Source organism: Aythya marila, assembly GCF_965140915.1.
Source record: "Aythya marila genome assembly, chromosome: 1".
NCBI classification, from domain to species: Eukaryota; Metazoa; Chordata; class Aves; order Anseriformes; family Anatidae; genus Aythya; species Aythya marila.
Genome location: NC_139042.1, coordinates 70,141,296 through 70,156,671, shown reverse-complemented (window position 1 = coordinate 70,156,671; position 15,376 = coordinate 70,141,296). Strand labels below are relative to the sequence as shown.

The window sequence follows — 15,376 nt, the reverse complement described above, 5'->3', positions numbered from 1 at the left end:
TCTTTTTCTAGTGAGAATGTTCTGATTCGTGATTTAGAATGAAGTTGGATCAAATTTGCTACAAGATTATGCAATTCCAACTAGGTGTGTGTTACTTACATAGTATGTTTTTGAATAGATTAAAGATTAAAACATTAATGTTGCTGGAGTTGACTGGGATAATTTCTCTAGAAGACTGTGAAATGTTTTCCAACTCTATGCTGAATTTTAAAATGTTATTGAATGTTTACTACCTGTACATTAGGTTAGCAGCAAAAAAGAGCAATAGAGTTATTACTTTATGAACTTTGAGTCTGATATAATGTTGATTGTATAACTTGAGGCTCTCTCTTTTGTCAGGATGGGCCTCCTCCAGGTTTGGGTCGTGTGATTGGAGAACTGGGAGAAGATGGCTGGATTAGAGTACAGTGGGACACGGGAAGCACAAATTCTTACAGAATGGGGAAGGAGGGAAAATATGATCTCAAACTAGCTGAGCCACCACCGGCAGCACAGCCCGCAACAGAGGATTCAGACACTGAGGATGATTCTGGTAAAATAAATAAATAAATAAATCAATCAAAACAAAACAAAACAAAATGAAGGCAGGGTGTTAATTGAATTCCAAAATTGACATCTTATAATATGAAAAAAGGCTGCTTTCACGAGAAAATGCTAGATCAAAAAGGCTAATTTAATAAGTCTAGATTTCTGGCTAGAATCTTTCTTAAAATATATTTATCATGAGAAAGGTGGATAGAAAGCTTAGTATCATATTTGTTGCATATTTATGGGCTGAAGAAATCGTCATTACCCAAGTGAAATAGTTTGTTACTGGTCTCAGGAGGTATACGTTTGAACTTATTCTAATGCTATTCTAAAGTTTGCATTTTACGTGGCCTAATTATGTGGTCTAGTTACTTTCTTACCTGTTGTCAGCACTGCATTCTGAATTTCTTCTAAATAGTTTACTGCCAGAGAATAAATTGTAAATATTTGCACAAAATGCCTGGTTTATACTTAATCCCTTACCTTCTTCATGTCAAATCATCTAAAGAAAATATTTACCATGAATTTCTAGCATCTTGTTTTTTGCAGATTTTTTTATGAAATAGATTGACTTGGTATGATTGTATCTCTTTGCCTTTTGTGTCTCCCTTCAGAAGGAGAACAAGTTGAAAGAAATCTTCACCCTACTGCCATGATGCTGACAAGTACCGTGAACCTCTTGCAGACACTGTGCCTCTCTGCTGGTGTCCACGCTGAAGTCATGCAAAGCGATGCTACTAGGACCTTGTGTGGCCTACTCCGTATGCTTGTGGAGAGTGGAACAATAGATAAATCGGGTATTTTCAATTAACATAGTCTGATTCAGCTGTGTGCTTCTCTTTTGTGTTTTGTTCTTAGAACTTTGTAAATCTTTTGTTACTAGTTTTTATTCTTTAAATAGAAAATGCATTTTTGGACCTTAAAAACTTGAATTGTTGACAAAAACAACAAATGATCTTGAGCTTTCATAGAACATTAGCAGAAGTAGCAGGAGAAGTTTGTCAGATACTGAGGATTGGGATATATATGTAATTGTTTTAGGTAATGAATTTCTTAGCAGTTGTCTTCTGTTTGGGGGAAGCAGTGTGACTGGGTATATCATATTCATTTCCTAGCTTTGTAATTTCAGGAGTAATGCTGTTAACTACTTGAAATGAGGAAGCAATATAAAGATGAGAATTGTTTTGGAGGCGTATTTAAGAAAATTAGTCTGTAAAATTAAAGTTCCTAGCTCCTATAATGAGTTTAATAACTCAGTGTTATGCTTTGTCCAAAAATCCCAAGCCTATAGTATACACAGAATTATGTAGCTGGTAGCAAAGTCAACTGTTATATGTATGTCTTTCTATTTTCAGCTTCCTTGCCAAATAAATTAGTTTATAAAGAACAGCATAGAAGCTGGTGCACACTGGGATTCATTCGAAGTATAGCGCTCATGCCTCAGATGTGCAGCACTCTCAGTACCTCTCAGTGGATAACTTTGCTAATGAAAATTGTTGAGGGGCATGAATCTTTCACTGCTGCTTCACTACAAAGACAGGTAACGTGTGCATTTCCAAATGACTTTGATAGGCCATGAATTCAGTAGATTTTAGTTGTCTTAAAAAAAAAAATGCATGAAAAAAGAAACAACGTGGGAAATGTACTTAACAAGTTTCTGATTAATTGGAAAAAAAAAAGTTAACTTTTTATATTTAGGGTTCATTGTTTAAACATTGTAAAATATCTGTAAAGATTTTGAATGTTCAGGGTAGTTAAGGCTCTCTTGTTCTACTGAAAGCCTTAAAATTTTGTGCAGTTGTGAGGTCAAAACAGAGTTCCAAAAACATTCTCTGGAGAGCCCATACAACATTTCCTAGAAGTTGAATAAAGAGAAGAGAGAAAAATGATTAGGAAAAAGGTGCAATTTCATTGTAAAGGTATCAAGTTAGGTATTATCTACTGTCCTTCCTTCCATGCTAAACTATTGTTACTGTTTTAATTACAGTCTTAAAAAAGCTGCAACTTTGCATCTAATTTTGGCATATTTTTGTCTTTTTTCCTATTTTTTTCTTAATATCTTTTAATGCTTTTTTCATGAGATAGAAAAGACACCTTTATTATGGAATAACTCTTCCAAGTTTTAAGACTTGGGGATCAAGAAATCTTAATCTTTTCCTTGATTGAGATATCAGAGTTTTTTTTTTTTTTTTTTTTTTTAACTTAAATCTGGTATCATAAAGGCCTGTACACTTATTTTTGCAAGCTTCCAGTGATTTCTTGACAGTATTTTTCATCTAGTGAGCCTTCTCTCATCATCCAGGACTTAGAGCATTATAGTTATCTGTGCTGCTCAGGGAATACTTGAGAGAAATGAACATTCCTCACATGCCAGCATTTAGCTTATTAGTAACAAGGAAAAGATGAGACCTTCAAGTTTTAAAAAGTTGTAGTATTGAAAGAGGTTTGCAACAAGAGATTCTTCTCTTCACTGCTGTTGGTCAGTTGTATTTGTCTTCTGGGCAGAATAAACTTTTTCAGCTTGAAACCTGAAATGCTCCTGCTCAGACTGTGCAACCCCATCTTCTCTGGTACTGTGTAGCTGTGCAGTTCCTTGCCAGGACAGTTCCTGTCCATGTTCCTTGTCAGGGCTGAATTGTCTAGATTTTAGAGAGGTAGCCTGTACTTATTACACTATTTCAGAGGCTTTAGTTACGTAGTAAATACTCTTGGGTGTCACTTTGATTGTTTTTACCTTCTTGTATCGTTAGGCTTTACATTTCACATTTTTTTTTAAATTATCATACCTTCATTGCAGAACACTTGGAAACTTTCATTCTGAAATACATGTTAGTGCTAAGTTCCAATTCTGTAATTGGAACACTTCCCATTCTTTTTCTGTTTTTCTTAATGTGATTTTCTTTAATATGATTTAGTCTGTCACATTGTTTCCCAGTGTGTGTTTGTGTCTTAAATACTGCAGAGGCTGGATTCACTTATAAAGTGTGACAGTGGAACTGTTTCTGACTTCAAACTGGCACAATTTAACAAGTTTCTTAGCAAAATGAACAGAAAATCAGTAGCTCTGTAACTTCTTTAGCCAGAGAGAAATTGGTATTGTAGGAAAAAAAAAGCAAAGGAAGGCTAACTTTTTCAGTGTTCTTCTGTATTTAATGTTTGAGAATTTTTGTAATATTTGGGGACTTAGAATGGAATAACAACTTTGTTCTCTTTTTTAGATTCTTGCTGTACATTTATTGAAAGCAGTACTTCCATCCTGGGATAAAAATGAACGAGCAAGAGACATGAAATTTCTTGTGGAAAAACTGTTTGGTTTTTTAGGCAGCCTGCTTAGTACTTGTTCTTCAGATATCCCACTACTCAGAGGTAGAGGAATTTTCCCCAATGGCTTATTTTTTTTTTTTTTCATAGGAATTGCATGCCTTAAACTGATAACTCTGTGCAATTGCTTTATCTTTTCAGAATCTACTCTGAGAAGGAGAAAGGCCAGGCCCCAAGCATCTCTAACTGCAACTCACAGTAGTACTTTAGCAGAAGAGATAGTGGCACTGCTGAGGACACTCCATTCGCTAAGCCAGTGGAATGGACTCATAAACAAGTACATCAACTCTCAGCTAACCTCCATCACCCACATCTTTGCAGGAAAACAGTCAGAAGGGGTAGTTTCCACGTTTTAAAATAAGCTCATTTTTTATAGCAATATTTATTTTGAAATAATAAATGTAAACAATATTAAGCTTAACTTTGAAACCATTTTTTAATTTATATATATGTATTTGTGTTGTAATCTTTAAATTAAAGTATGTTTAATTGACCTTGTGTTTTAAAGCAGAAGGAAGCCTGTTTTCACCCTACAGTTAATTTTATTGTTCTTTCTTAGGCTCTTTTGGATGACTACTTCCCTGACACCGAGAATCCAGAGGTGGGAGGCCTAATGGCAGTGCTAGCCGTGATCGGTGGCATAGACAGTCGCTTGAGACTGGGCGGGCAAGTGGTTCATGACGAATTTGGAGAAGGCACGGTGACACGCATCACCCCGAAAGGGAAAATCACCGTGCAGTTCTATGACATGCGAACATGTAGAGTGTGCCCACTGAACCAACTAAAACCAGTAAGTGAGTTTTACTGAGGCTTTAATACAGGGAAGAGTATAGCTTTGTGAAATTAGGCTTTCATTTGGTGCAAAGAATATCTTTTCATTGGGTTAAATACATTGACATTCAAGACCTGCAATGCTCTGAATGCTAATCTAAGATGATACTGATGCAAGCCTCTATCGGGTCTTTAATGCCTTCATTTGTTGGGGAGGTGAGGAGAGGGTATTTGAGCTGAAGTTTTTTGACTTGCAAAATTCCAAGTCCTGACAACATGATTTATATCTCTTACATGAGAAGAGCTTTCTTATTTGTCTTTCATTTTATTTGCTAACTAATGTAGAGACTCTTCAACATGTTTTCACTTGAATCTTAATCTCAGACTGGTTAACAAGACTTGACAGAAAGCACAGCCAAGGTGCCTGGTCTGCTTCAGGGATTGTAGTTCTTCCTTGCTTTAACTGTGTCTTGCCTCTTCACTAAGTATAGCTGGGATTATGTGGTACAGATACAAGTTTAGGAGCTTGGTAGGGAATAGAAATCCTCTCCAGTTGTTTGTTTTATTGTTCTTGACCAGGTACTGCTTCTTTCTCTTCCTCAGTTAACAATAATACAAACATCTGAATGACTTTGTCGAATTTTGTAAAATGCTTACCAGTATTTTTTTTGTTTGTTTTTGTCTTTCTTCTCCATCTCTGCAGCTTCCAGTTGTGGCTTTTAATGTAAACAACTTGCCTTTCACTGAACCTATGCTATCCATTTGGGCTCAACTAGTAAATCTGGCTGGAAGTAAAATAGAAAAACACAGAATGAAGTCTCCCAATCAGGGTCTTTCCGGTACAAGTTTCTTTTTTCTTTTTTTTTTCTTTTGCTTTCTTTGCTTTTGTTTTCTTCTTAAAGGGCTCGATATTCTCAGGGAAAAATACTGTTAACAGCAAACATATATTAAAAAAAAAATCTGTAACCTTAACTTTCTTCTTAATTGACATTGAATAATATGCACTTATGAGACTAGTTTAGCTAGGAGAAAAATTTCCCTGCACTGCAGGTGGAATACTGTTCCTAATTAGGTGAGAAAATATAAATATGGTTTGGGGCTGGTCTTCTTATGTTGAATTGGTTTAACTGTTGCCTACATATAGTATCTTAACTGCACTTACTGTACCATATATGAGCTGTATTGTTGTCCGAGGTGTGAAAAGCAGGAAGGTGGTGTTTTTAATATCATACATCACAGAATGCCTGCAAACTTCTTATCCAGGTACAGTTCAAAGTAACTCATACTTCAGTAGCATTTCACAAGTTTTCATACGGAGTTAAGATGTAAACTGATTTTTGGACTGAGGTTGTATGAATATAGCCATCATAGTGTTAATGGCTGCTTGATGTTTCTGATAGGTCAAGTGGATTTGGATCTGCTGAGATGCCAGCAATTAAAGCTGTACATACTGAAAGCAGGCCGAGCTCTGCTCTCTCATCAGGATACGCTACGGCAGATCTTATCTCAGCCAGCTGTTCAGGAGTGTGCGTTAAATCCTGCAGGTATTTGGAAATGCAATCTGTGTGTGTCACTGTTTGCTTAGGTGTTAGAGCACAGTGATTGTAACCCTTGCTAATGGCAGTTGTAGGTTAGAAATTAGGTTTGCCCTCTAAAGACTCAAAATTAAATATTAGAATTCAGGGATGACTTAACAATGTATATTAAAAGCTGTCACAGGAGATATTCAGCACTTAACACAGTTTGAGTGGTATGGCAGCAATTTGGTTTATTGATGGCAAGTCACAGTGATTAGTCTACTGCATGTTTGAGTTGCTCAATCTTAATATAAATTGGGTACCTTCTAAAGATTAAAGTTTCATTCACCATCAAGCATCTCTTGACCTTGAGGAGTAACCTTGAGAGACATCCCTGCCCAAGGGGAGATCTCTGCCATGCAGCCTGCTGCTTCAGCAAGGAGAGCTCAAATTAAGTTTTCTCTGACTGCTTTATTTATAGGATAAAGTGAGTGAGTCATAGTCATACTTAGTCTTACTGAATTGTTTTTGACCTCTCAATGTAATTCTTTATTTCTTTGTAAGGGTTTTCAACTGGTTATCTGTTTTAGGGCTTGTACCCCTTTTGATGGTGGTCACGGCTGTGTGCATTCGCCAGGTGCTTTATTATTAATGAGCTGTCCACTTTAGGGAATAGTCACATTGAGGCCTACTGTGGTTAATAAGCTAGAGCAAGACTTGTGTTATGTGCAGGAGTTGAGTGTGTCCATCGCAAATACACTTTGACTTCTTAACTTTGGCTTTGCAGAACAAGTGGGTCAAGTGTTTGAAGTTTAAATATTGGAGTTAGCTAAATTTGTAGGTTTTCTATAATTAGTACCAGGCCAGATTTTTTTATTTAAAAAAAAAAAAAAAGTATTAAGTTGTTTTTGCAATGCTTGCTTTTTCTGATTCAAAGCTTAAAGTATGAAATGTCATTTAGTTATTTCGTTGAATTAAAATGCTTTACAATTTCCAGAGCAACAGGTACCAAGAAATAACATGTTAAACAGAACCTCAAGAGGAATTTAAGGAACTGTAGTTTTAATTAATTTGAATTAATTATCTGCATGCATGCATTCTACACATAAAAATAAAGGAAATAGCTTTGCCATCTTCCAGTGTAGTTATTGATGCCATTCTAGTTCATATTAACTCTTTGGGAACTTCTGAAGCATATAATGTCTTTAAATAAATGTTTGTTCAGCTTGTATGTTTTGTTTTATTTTCAGTTACCAAATTCTAAGTCAACAGAATTATCAGTTTTCTTACAGAAATTGAACAGATTTTACTTTTACCATTGGATTTTTAGGGCAGGAGGAAAAAGCTTTAAAAAACAAACAAGCAAAGACAGCATTAAGTACATGATGAGTATAGTTACTCTGCTATTGTTTCAAATATGAAAACTTTTTTTGGAGTTAAGAAGAACATTCTCACTTTTCACTTAAGTATCACAGTAAAGATCCAGGAAACATGAATGTTTATGCCAAAAAGAATATAAATAATAAAAATGGCAGAATCGAGAGGCAGTTGATTCAAAAAAGGTTTATTCTTTTGAACGGGCAATGAATACTTATTCGGAGCTCTTCCCGTGAGGTGTATTAGAAAGGGAGGTGACTTAGTCCAGCAAGTAGGTACCATGATTTTGGGAACAATGAAAGGAGGTTGTTAGCTATCTTAAAGTAGTTTATTGTGGACCTCTGTATAATCAAGTTGTAACAAGGTCGGTTCACAAGTTGCTTGAGCAGTTTCTGCTAGACATGTTCTAGTGAATTTCTGTAAAACTAGCGTTCATGATCTACAAATTTCTCATTTGCTTTTTGTATGGAAGTGTAGCACACATGGTTTAATCTTAAACATGTGCTTCCTGTGGAGAAGAGATATGTGAGAAGTAACAATATGTTTGATCTACTGATATGATTTATTCTGGCTCCAAAATAAGTCCTCTGATGGACAGGTGTAACACGGTTTTGGTTAAAATAATGTTTTTGTTTCAAGAGGATGGAGCAGCTGCCTCTCCTGACATAGGAGATATGTCTCCTGAAGGACCTCAGCCTCCCATGATACTTTTACAGCAACTTCTGACAGCTGCTACGCAACCATCACCTGTGAAAGCAATATTTGACAAACAAGAGCTTGAGGTAGAGTCTGTCTTTTCTGCTAAAAAGTATCTTAATAAATAACCCTTTTTAAGTCACATTCCTATTGAAACTCGTTAAGCTATATGTTAAAAAGTGGCACTGAACCCTTTTTAGTAAATAACGTTTAATTTCACATGCACACACAAACTGTACTAAGTATGCTTGTTTTACTTAGACTAATGAGTTTGTTGTCATTTAGGCTGCTGCTTTGGCAGTGTGTCAGTATCTGGCGGTAGAGTCTACGCATCCATCAACTCCAGTGTTTGAAGACTGTAGCTCTAGTGAGGCTACAACACCCATCACAGTGCAGCATATCCGGCCCACGAAAGTGAAGAAACGCAAGCAATCTCCAATTCCACCCCTTCCCATTGTAGTTCAACTTATGGAAATGGGATTTCCTAGGAAAAACATTGAATTTGCATTAAAATCTCTGTCTGGAACATCTGGAAGTGCGTCTGGGTTACCAGGTATTTCATTTAGTTAATTTAATGATGTTAGAAGGAAATTTTGCTAGCAGATTAAAATGCTACTTAACAAGGGAACAACTGTTCTCTATTTGGATATAATCCTAGGAATGCCAGAGAATCCCTCAGTAACAGACTATATTTGTTTTCTGTATTAGGAGTGGAAGCGCTGGTTGGCTGGTTGTTGGATCACCCTGATGTTCAAATTACTGATCTCTCTGATGCTGATACTATCTCCGATGAATATTCAGATGAGGAAATAACAGAGGAGGTCGAAGAAGCTGAAGCTGCTTGCCCTGTGGTAAGTACCAGGTTACTAAAAAGTAAGTAAGGCTAGCTGACTGTAAATTGTAATTCTTTTCTTTTATGAACTTGGTTAGATTTCAAGAACATTGTGCTGACCCAGGCTTTCAAGACTAAAAGAAGACCACATTGGCCATAAGTTTCTAAAATAGACCATAAAAGATCTCAAGAATAATCTGTGAATGTATGTATGATTAGCACAGAAGGAGGAGTGGAATGCAGGTTTATCTTTCACTATCAGTAACTCTAGGTATCCCATACAGTTAGTCTCAGTTTCACGTAAACTAGTCTGTGCTATAGAGTAGTATTTGTAAAGGACTCCTTTAGTTTATTTTTTTCTTCCTTTGGCTGAAAATAAAAGTAAAATGTTAGCAATAAAGCATAACTAATGAATTAGCGAATAAATAGCAAAAAGATGCCAGTGAAATAACTTCCTTTTCCTTATAACAACTGTTTTCAGTGATTGGCAAAAAAAAAAAAAAAAAAGCCTTTTGAGTGTGACGGCTTTAATGTAACATTTTTCTAAACATCTGTACTAAAACAGGAATCCTGTAATTCTCAATCTTTATAAAAAATACATCTTGAAAGGAATGATATTCCATCTCGTCAGCTTGTTTTTGTAAGGGAACACTTAAAATCTGATTTTTATATAACAACAACAAAAAAGTAATGTAGTCTAAGTAAGAGACTACTATTCACACACTTTCATTTTTTTTCCTCGGCAATCACACAACCTAAGGAGTGGAATGTGAATGTGTATGTGTAAGGCTAAGTAGATTACTCACAAATCCTTTTTGCACTAATACTCTTTGGCAAGCAGATTTCATACAAGCAACTTAGAGATTTTTTTTCCACAAATCTTGAAAATTTACAGCTTGGCAAGTCATTCTGGAAACTAAGCTTTAAGGTAGATCATAAACAATAGCCCTATAAAGAGTTGACTCATTGAAGATTTTTCCCATGAAGAATTGGCATGTAACTTAGATATGATACTGTTTTTTTTTATTGGATTATCTTCATTTTCTGCTAACAATCCTATTTATCTGAATTTTAAACAATTTTTTTAACTGTTATATGTTTATCTTGGATTTTTTTTCCAGTCAAATGGTGCTGTTGTAACAGAAAGCCAGACCTATAAGAAAAGAGCTGATTTCTTAAGTAATGATGATTATGCTGTGTATGTGAGAGAGAATATTCAGGTAAGTATTTTCCATATAGCTTTCATCACCATGCTTTCCTTCTGGTACAAACATCTCTGCAGAGCTCTGACATTTTATCGTTCTTTTTCTGTAGGTGGGGATGATGGTTAGGTGCTGCAGATCCTATGAGGAGGTTTGTGAAGGAGATGTTGGCAAAGTTATTAAATTGGATCGAGATGGCTTGCATGACCTCAATGTACAGTGTGATTGGCAGCAAAAAGGTGGTACTTACTGGGTCAGATATATCCATGTTGAGCTTTTAGGTAAGTTGGTTGCTAACTTTTTTTTTGAATAAAAAGCTTGAATGATATATTAAGGGAGATGAATTTTGGGGGTGAAAAAAAAAAGTACTTACCATGCATTTATTCTCGTGACTGCTAGGTTTCCCACCACAGAGTTCTGCCTCCCATATCAAGATAGGTGACAAAGTGCGAGTGAAAACTTCTGTTACCACACCCAAATACAAATGGGGATCTGTTACTCACCGGAGTGTGGGAGTTGTCAAAGGTAATGTATATTCAAAATGGGGCATGGGAGATAAAATGGGAAAACACACAGACTTTCTGCAGTGTTTAAGGACAGAATCTTTTAGACACACTAAGAAATCATACTGTTGTGATTTCTCTCTTACTGATGATAAGAATAGAATGTATGTGATGTCCGTGATGGGTTTAGAGACATGCCCAGGGAAGTGGTTGAGTCACCATCCCTGGGGGTGTTCAAGGGAAGGTTGGACCTGGTGCACAGGGACTTGGTTTAGTGGGTGACATTGGTAGTGGGATGATGGTTGGACCAGATGATCTTGAAGGTCTTTTCCAACCTTAATTTTTCTATGATTCTATGCACTCTGTACCTACCCAGTACTTTTTTGAGCTGCTGTGTTCACGTCTAGTAAAGAGATCTTAAGAATTTGTGCAGTTTCCTGCACAGTTGTAGTTCTCCTGTATACTTTGTCTGGATGAACCACAAAGGTTTATTATGGTTTCCCTTTAAGAAGTAAACATGACTTGAAGACTCTGTATGAAAGTGAGCTAAAAGTGAGGTACACTAATGGCAATTGATGTTACAGAAGTAATCTTTGGGGTATTGATTTTTTTAAGAGGTACAGATTTTGGTCATTCTATTTATGCTTAGAAATGCTCTCTCCCTTTGTCAGGGAGTCAGGGAATGAAGTCAGGGAATTTTAATATATTTTTATCTATATTCTATTTAAACATATATTCTACTTATAGAATTCTTTCGTACTCCTTCTCTCTCTGCACCTTCCCAGACTATCTGACTAGGTTAATACATAGTTCCATTAAAACAAAAGATTGCTTATGAAAGAGACTTCTGTTTTTTTTTTTCTTGTCCGATGTTGACTGTAGCACTGGACTCTGCTGCATTTCATAGAGATTTGTAACACGTTTTATTTTCTGTTTGTTTTTGTTACAGCTTTTAGTGCCAATGGGAAAGATGTCATTGTAGACTTTCCTCAGCAATCTCACTGGACTGGATTGTTGTCAGAAATGGAACTGGTCCCCAGCATTCATCCTGGAGTCACGTGAGTGATGAATTATGTCTTGTTTAATGTATATAGTTTATTATTTGGCCTTATTGTCTTGATTCCATTATCTTGACTGCTGGTATAATTAGCTTCTGTAATGAAAACTGCTAGAAGTGTATTTATATTTTCTCCTTTTGTGAAATCAGGTGTGATGGCTGTCAGATGTTTCCTATCAATGGGCCTAGATTCAAATGCAGAAACTGTGATGATTTTGACTTTTGTGAAACCTGTTTTAAAACTAGGAAGCACAATACCCGACATACTTTTGGCAGAATAAATGAACCAGGTAAGTTTCAGAATTCACGTGCTTCCAGGATTTACTCAAGATGAATTTGTTGTAAAAAGTTTTAAAACTCAGCATCGTATCATAATGAAATTAATGGTTGGACTCACCCTCTAGACAACAAAACATTTTTAACACATCACAGTGCTGTAGCAATTGCTTGTGATGAACTACACCAAAATGCCAACCCTTAAGCTTTTGTTCTAGTGTTAAATAAGTTTAAAAAAGGCTGCCTGACAACTAACTCTTTGTTAGAACTGAGCTATACCAAGAACCAAAATAGTGTAATTCTTTAATCTTCCTGCCTTTTGCTGTCAGTTTAACTGTAGGTGAATGGATCCTCATGACAGCAGTTAAAACTTTAAATATCTCCTCTAAGATTCATTTTTAGAGATCTATTGCTCTGTAATAGTGTTGCCTAGCAATGTGTGATGACTGTTGTCTCACTTCCTCTATGATTTGGAGACTCTAGATGAATTTGTAAGAATGGCCTGTTACAAGAAAGGGAAACCTTTTGAAAGACTCATCAGAATTCTTTACTTTCTTAGACAAGAACAGTTGAACCCATTTTAACTCCAAAACTCCTGGGTTTTGCATCATCATTAATACCTGAAATTGGCTTTTGTTTATTTTGTTTATTTTCCCACCCAGCTAATAATCAGTCTCACATCAAGCTTTTGCAAGGTGATGCTGGCTTTTGAACTAAGCTTCATATTTACACATAGCCAGTCTGATTAGTTTGGAAAATAAATAAATACTTACTTCCTACTAGAGATCTTGAACATACACTGTATTTATATCATGGTCTCTTGAAAGGGCGAGAAAGACTTCCCATTAAGAAATCAGTTAGTATGGTTGTGTATTGGTAATCCTGCCCATTGCACTGGGTGTAGGTTAGAGAAGTTGTAATATTTTTGTCAGGCTTACTAGAAGCTACAAACATCAGTAAAGGGCTTGTGCAAGGAGGAAGACCGCAGCTCTCTAACCTTTCTTGTTCTTGACTAAGGTGTAGAATTTTTGAGTGATGAAATTTAGATGCATATTCTCCTGTAAAAGATTTCTCTTGAGGGTTGGCTGAATATTTTTCATGTTCTGTGGTGGTGTACAAAGCTCACGTGCTGTGGGCCTACGTTTTGAAGTGTATGTACCATCGAACTTTGATATTTCAAAAGGAAGGGACATTTTTCAGAATTACTCTTAGTGTTATACATTCCTAGAGATATTAGAGCAATTTTCCTTAATTTGTTGATAATCATTTTTTATGAAATCATGGATGGTTTCTTGGTAGAAATCAATCCTAAGAATAGAAGGTGTGACATCCTGAATGACAGGCATGAGAACTTGTCATCAGATACAGTGCTTGGAACTCATAAAAAGGAATAAATTTCAAGCTATGCCCTTTAAACATGAATAATATTACCATATATATGGCATGCTTTCTTCATGCTTATGTGTCGCGTGTTCTACTTTCAGATCACATGTCTGAAGTCTTTGATTTCTTCTGTTTCCTTTCATGTTGCTTATGGATTTATTTAAAACAACTTTCCCTGAGAGGTGCATGCTTATGATTTCATTTAACCACGCAGGTCAGTCTCCAGTGTTTTGTGGGCGTTCTGGAAAACAGCTGAAGAGACGGCATAGTAGCCAGCGGGGAATGCTACTGGATGATTGGTCAAGAATAGTGAAGAATTTGAACGTCTCGTCCTCTGTGAATCAGGCTTCACGACTTATTGATGGTAGTGAGCAGTGCTGGCAGTCTTCTGGCTCACAAGGAAAGGTAACTTGAAACCGTAACTGGTTTATTCTGGCATCCTTTCTTCTCAAGAGGATAACTGTTTACCTTACTTTGCTAATATATTTGTTTGTTACCTTCATGTAAGATAAAAAAGTAGTAAAAACATACATCTGAAGTACAAAGCTATGTTTCTTCATAGTAAATATGCCTGTTTTTAAAGCTGTGCTTCATTACAATTATTTCTTGTAAATTATAAGGAACTTTTGTGAGTTTTGAGATACAAGGTAATTATTTTACTCTGTTGTTGATGATATGATTGCAATAGCCTTTTCAGTGTAGTAACTGACATTTTTTATCATGTTGATTATATTTTACTTAAGTGAGTTTATTGCAAGAGGAAAAGCACCGATGTTCCTACTAAATACAACTCTTCTGGCTGCTTCTCACTTGCACTCCTTCTTAGTCTGTTGGCCCACAGAGCTGCGTTGTGGCCAGTGTAGGTTTCATTTGCACCTAGGCTTCTTTCAAAGATTTATGTTGTCCCATTTCTTGACCACCAAGGGTATTTTGTTTTCTCAGTCTTCTAGATGGTGTTGCTCTTGAGTGAAATCAATTGCTTGCTGCAATTGTTTCTCTTGACATGGGGGTTGGACTGCCCAGATTCCATGCGTTACAGATGTGTGCCAGTGTACCATTGGAGAACGTTTTTTCACTCTTTATAGAAAAACACATTTACTCTTCTTAAGTCATACAGTGATTCTACAAATACCATCTGAAAATTATTTTTTTTTCTTTTCCTTAGCACTGGATTCGCTTGGAGATTTTTCCAGATGTTCTTGTTCACAGACTAAAGATGGTAGTGGACCCTGCAGACAGCAGTTACATGCCCTCTTTAGTTGTAGTTTCAGGTATGTGAATGCACTCTGAGAAGCTTGAAAAATACATTTTTGTATATCCAAGAGTAGGTATTTATCTGGCTTCAGTCAGTATAGCCATGTATATTCAACATGTGTTCCTGTTCATGACACAAACTCCTTATTTTAATGTTTTTTTTTTTCAATGTTTTGTTTTCTAGGGGGGAATTCCTTAAATAACCTTATAGAGCTGAAGACAATCAACATAAATCCTACAGATACCACAGTGCCTCTTCTCAGCGATTGTACTGAAGTAAGTGAACTTTGTGTTCAGAGAATTATTCCTGTATGCGAATAAAAAAAAATTTTTGTTGAAAGAGATGGATCAGAAGAAGTGCTGTTATTATTAAAGCATGGTATTTTACTTTTCCTCTCTATGAGAAGCATTTCCGGCAGTGGTAAAGTTATTTATCCTGGTAAGTTTTACTGTAACCACAGTGCAACTCTGTAATAGCTTTAGTAGACATATATATTATTTTTTGTGTGTGATGTAAATCAATATACTTATGAACCAAGGTGGCCTCCCAATAAACTTAAATCTGGGGATCACTTTGGTAGGTGATTTTATTTTGCATGGTAGTTCTGATCATTTTCAGCAACAAGAAAGAATGAGTACTGAATATTTTAGATTGGAAG

General features: G+C 36.0%; 1 protein-coding gene across 4 annotated transcripts in view; it reads left to right on the top strand.

Annotated features, from left to right (window-relative positions):
- HERC2 (HECT and RLD domain containing E3 ubiquitin protein ligase 2) overlaps nucleotides 1–15,376 on the top strand; it is a 110,618-nt gene that overhangs the window by 50,641 nt on the left and 44,601 nt on the right. For all 4 annotated transcript variants that reach the window (XM_082773914.1, XM_082773915.1, XM_082773912.1 and 1 more), the window contains exons 37-55: nucleotides 340–532; nucleotides 1,143–1,325; nucleotides 1,884–2,068; nucleotides 3,747–3,894; nucleotides 3,991–4,187; nucleotides 4,409–4,639; nucleotides 5,324–5,459; nucleotides 6,021–6,164; nucleotides 8,154–8,296; nucleotides 8,496–8,763; nucleotides 8,919–9,061; nucleotides 10,164–10,262; nucleotides 10,357–10,525; nucleotides 10,644–10,769; nucleotides 11,697–11,805; nucleotides 11,955–12,094; nucleotides 13,678–13,868; nucleotides 14,629–14,734; nucleotides 14,902–14,993. In XM_082773914.1, the coding sequence (XP_082630040.1) occupies nucleotides 340–532; nucleotides 1,143–1,325; nucleotides 1,884–2,068; nucleotides 3,747–3,894; nucleotides 3,991–4,187; nucleotides 4,409–4,639; nucleotides 5,324–5,459; nucleotides 6,021–6,164; nucleotides 8,154–8,296; nucleotides 8,496–8,763; nucleotides 8,919–9,061; nucleotides 10,164–10,262; nucleotides 10,357–10,525; nucleotides 10,644–10,769; nucleotides 11,697–11,805; nucleotides 11,955–12,094; nucleotides 13,678–13,868; nucleotides 14,629–14,734; nucleotides 14,902–14,993 (3,003 nt within the window). The remainder of the gene's footprint in view (nucleotides 1–339; nucleotides 533–1,142; nucleotides 1,326–1,883; nucleotides 2,069–3,746; nucleotides 3,895–3,990; nucleotides 4,188–4,408; nucleotides 4,640–5,323; nucleotides 5,460–6,020; nucleotides 6,165–8,153; nucleotides 8,297–8,495; nucleotides 8,764–8,918; nucleotides 9,062–10,163; nucleotides 10,263–10,356; nucleotides 10,526–10,643; nucleotides 10,770–11,696; nucleotides 11,806–11,954; nucleotides 12,095–13,677; nucleotides 13,869–14,628; nucleotides 14,735–14,901; nucleotides 14,994–15,376) is intronic.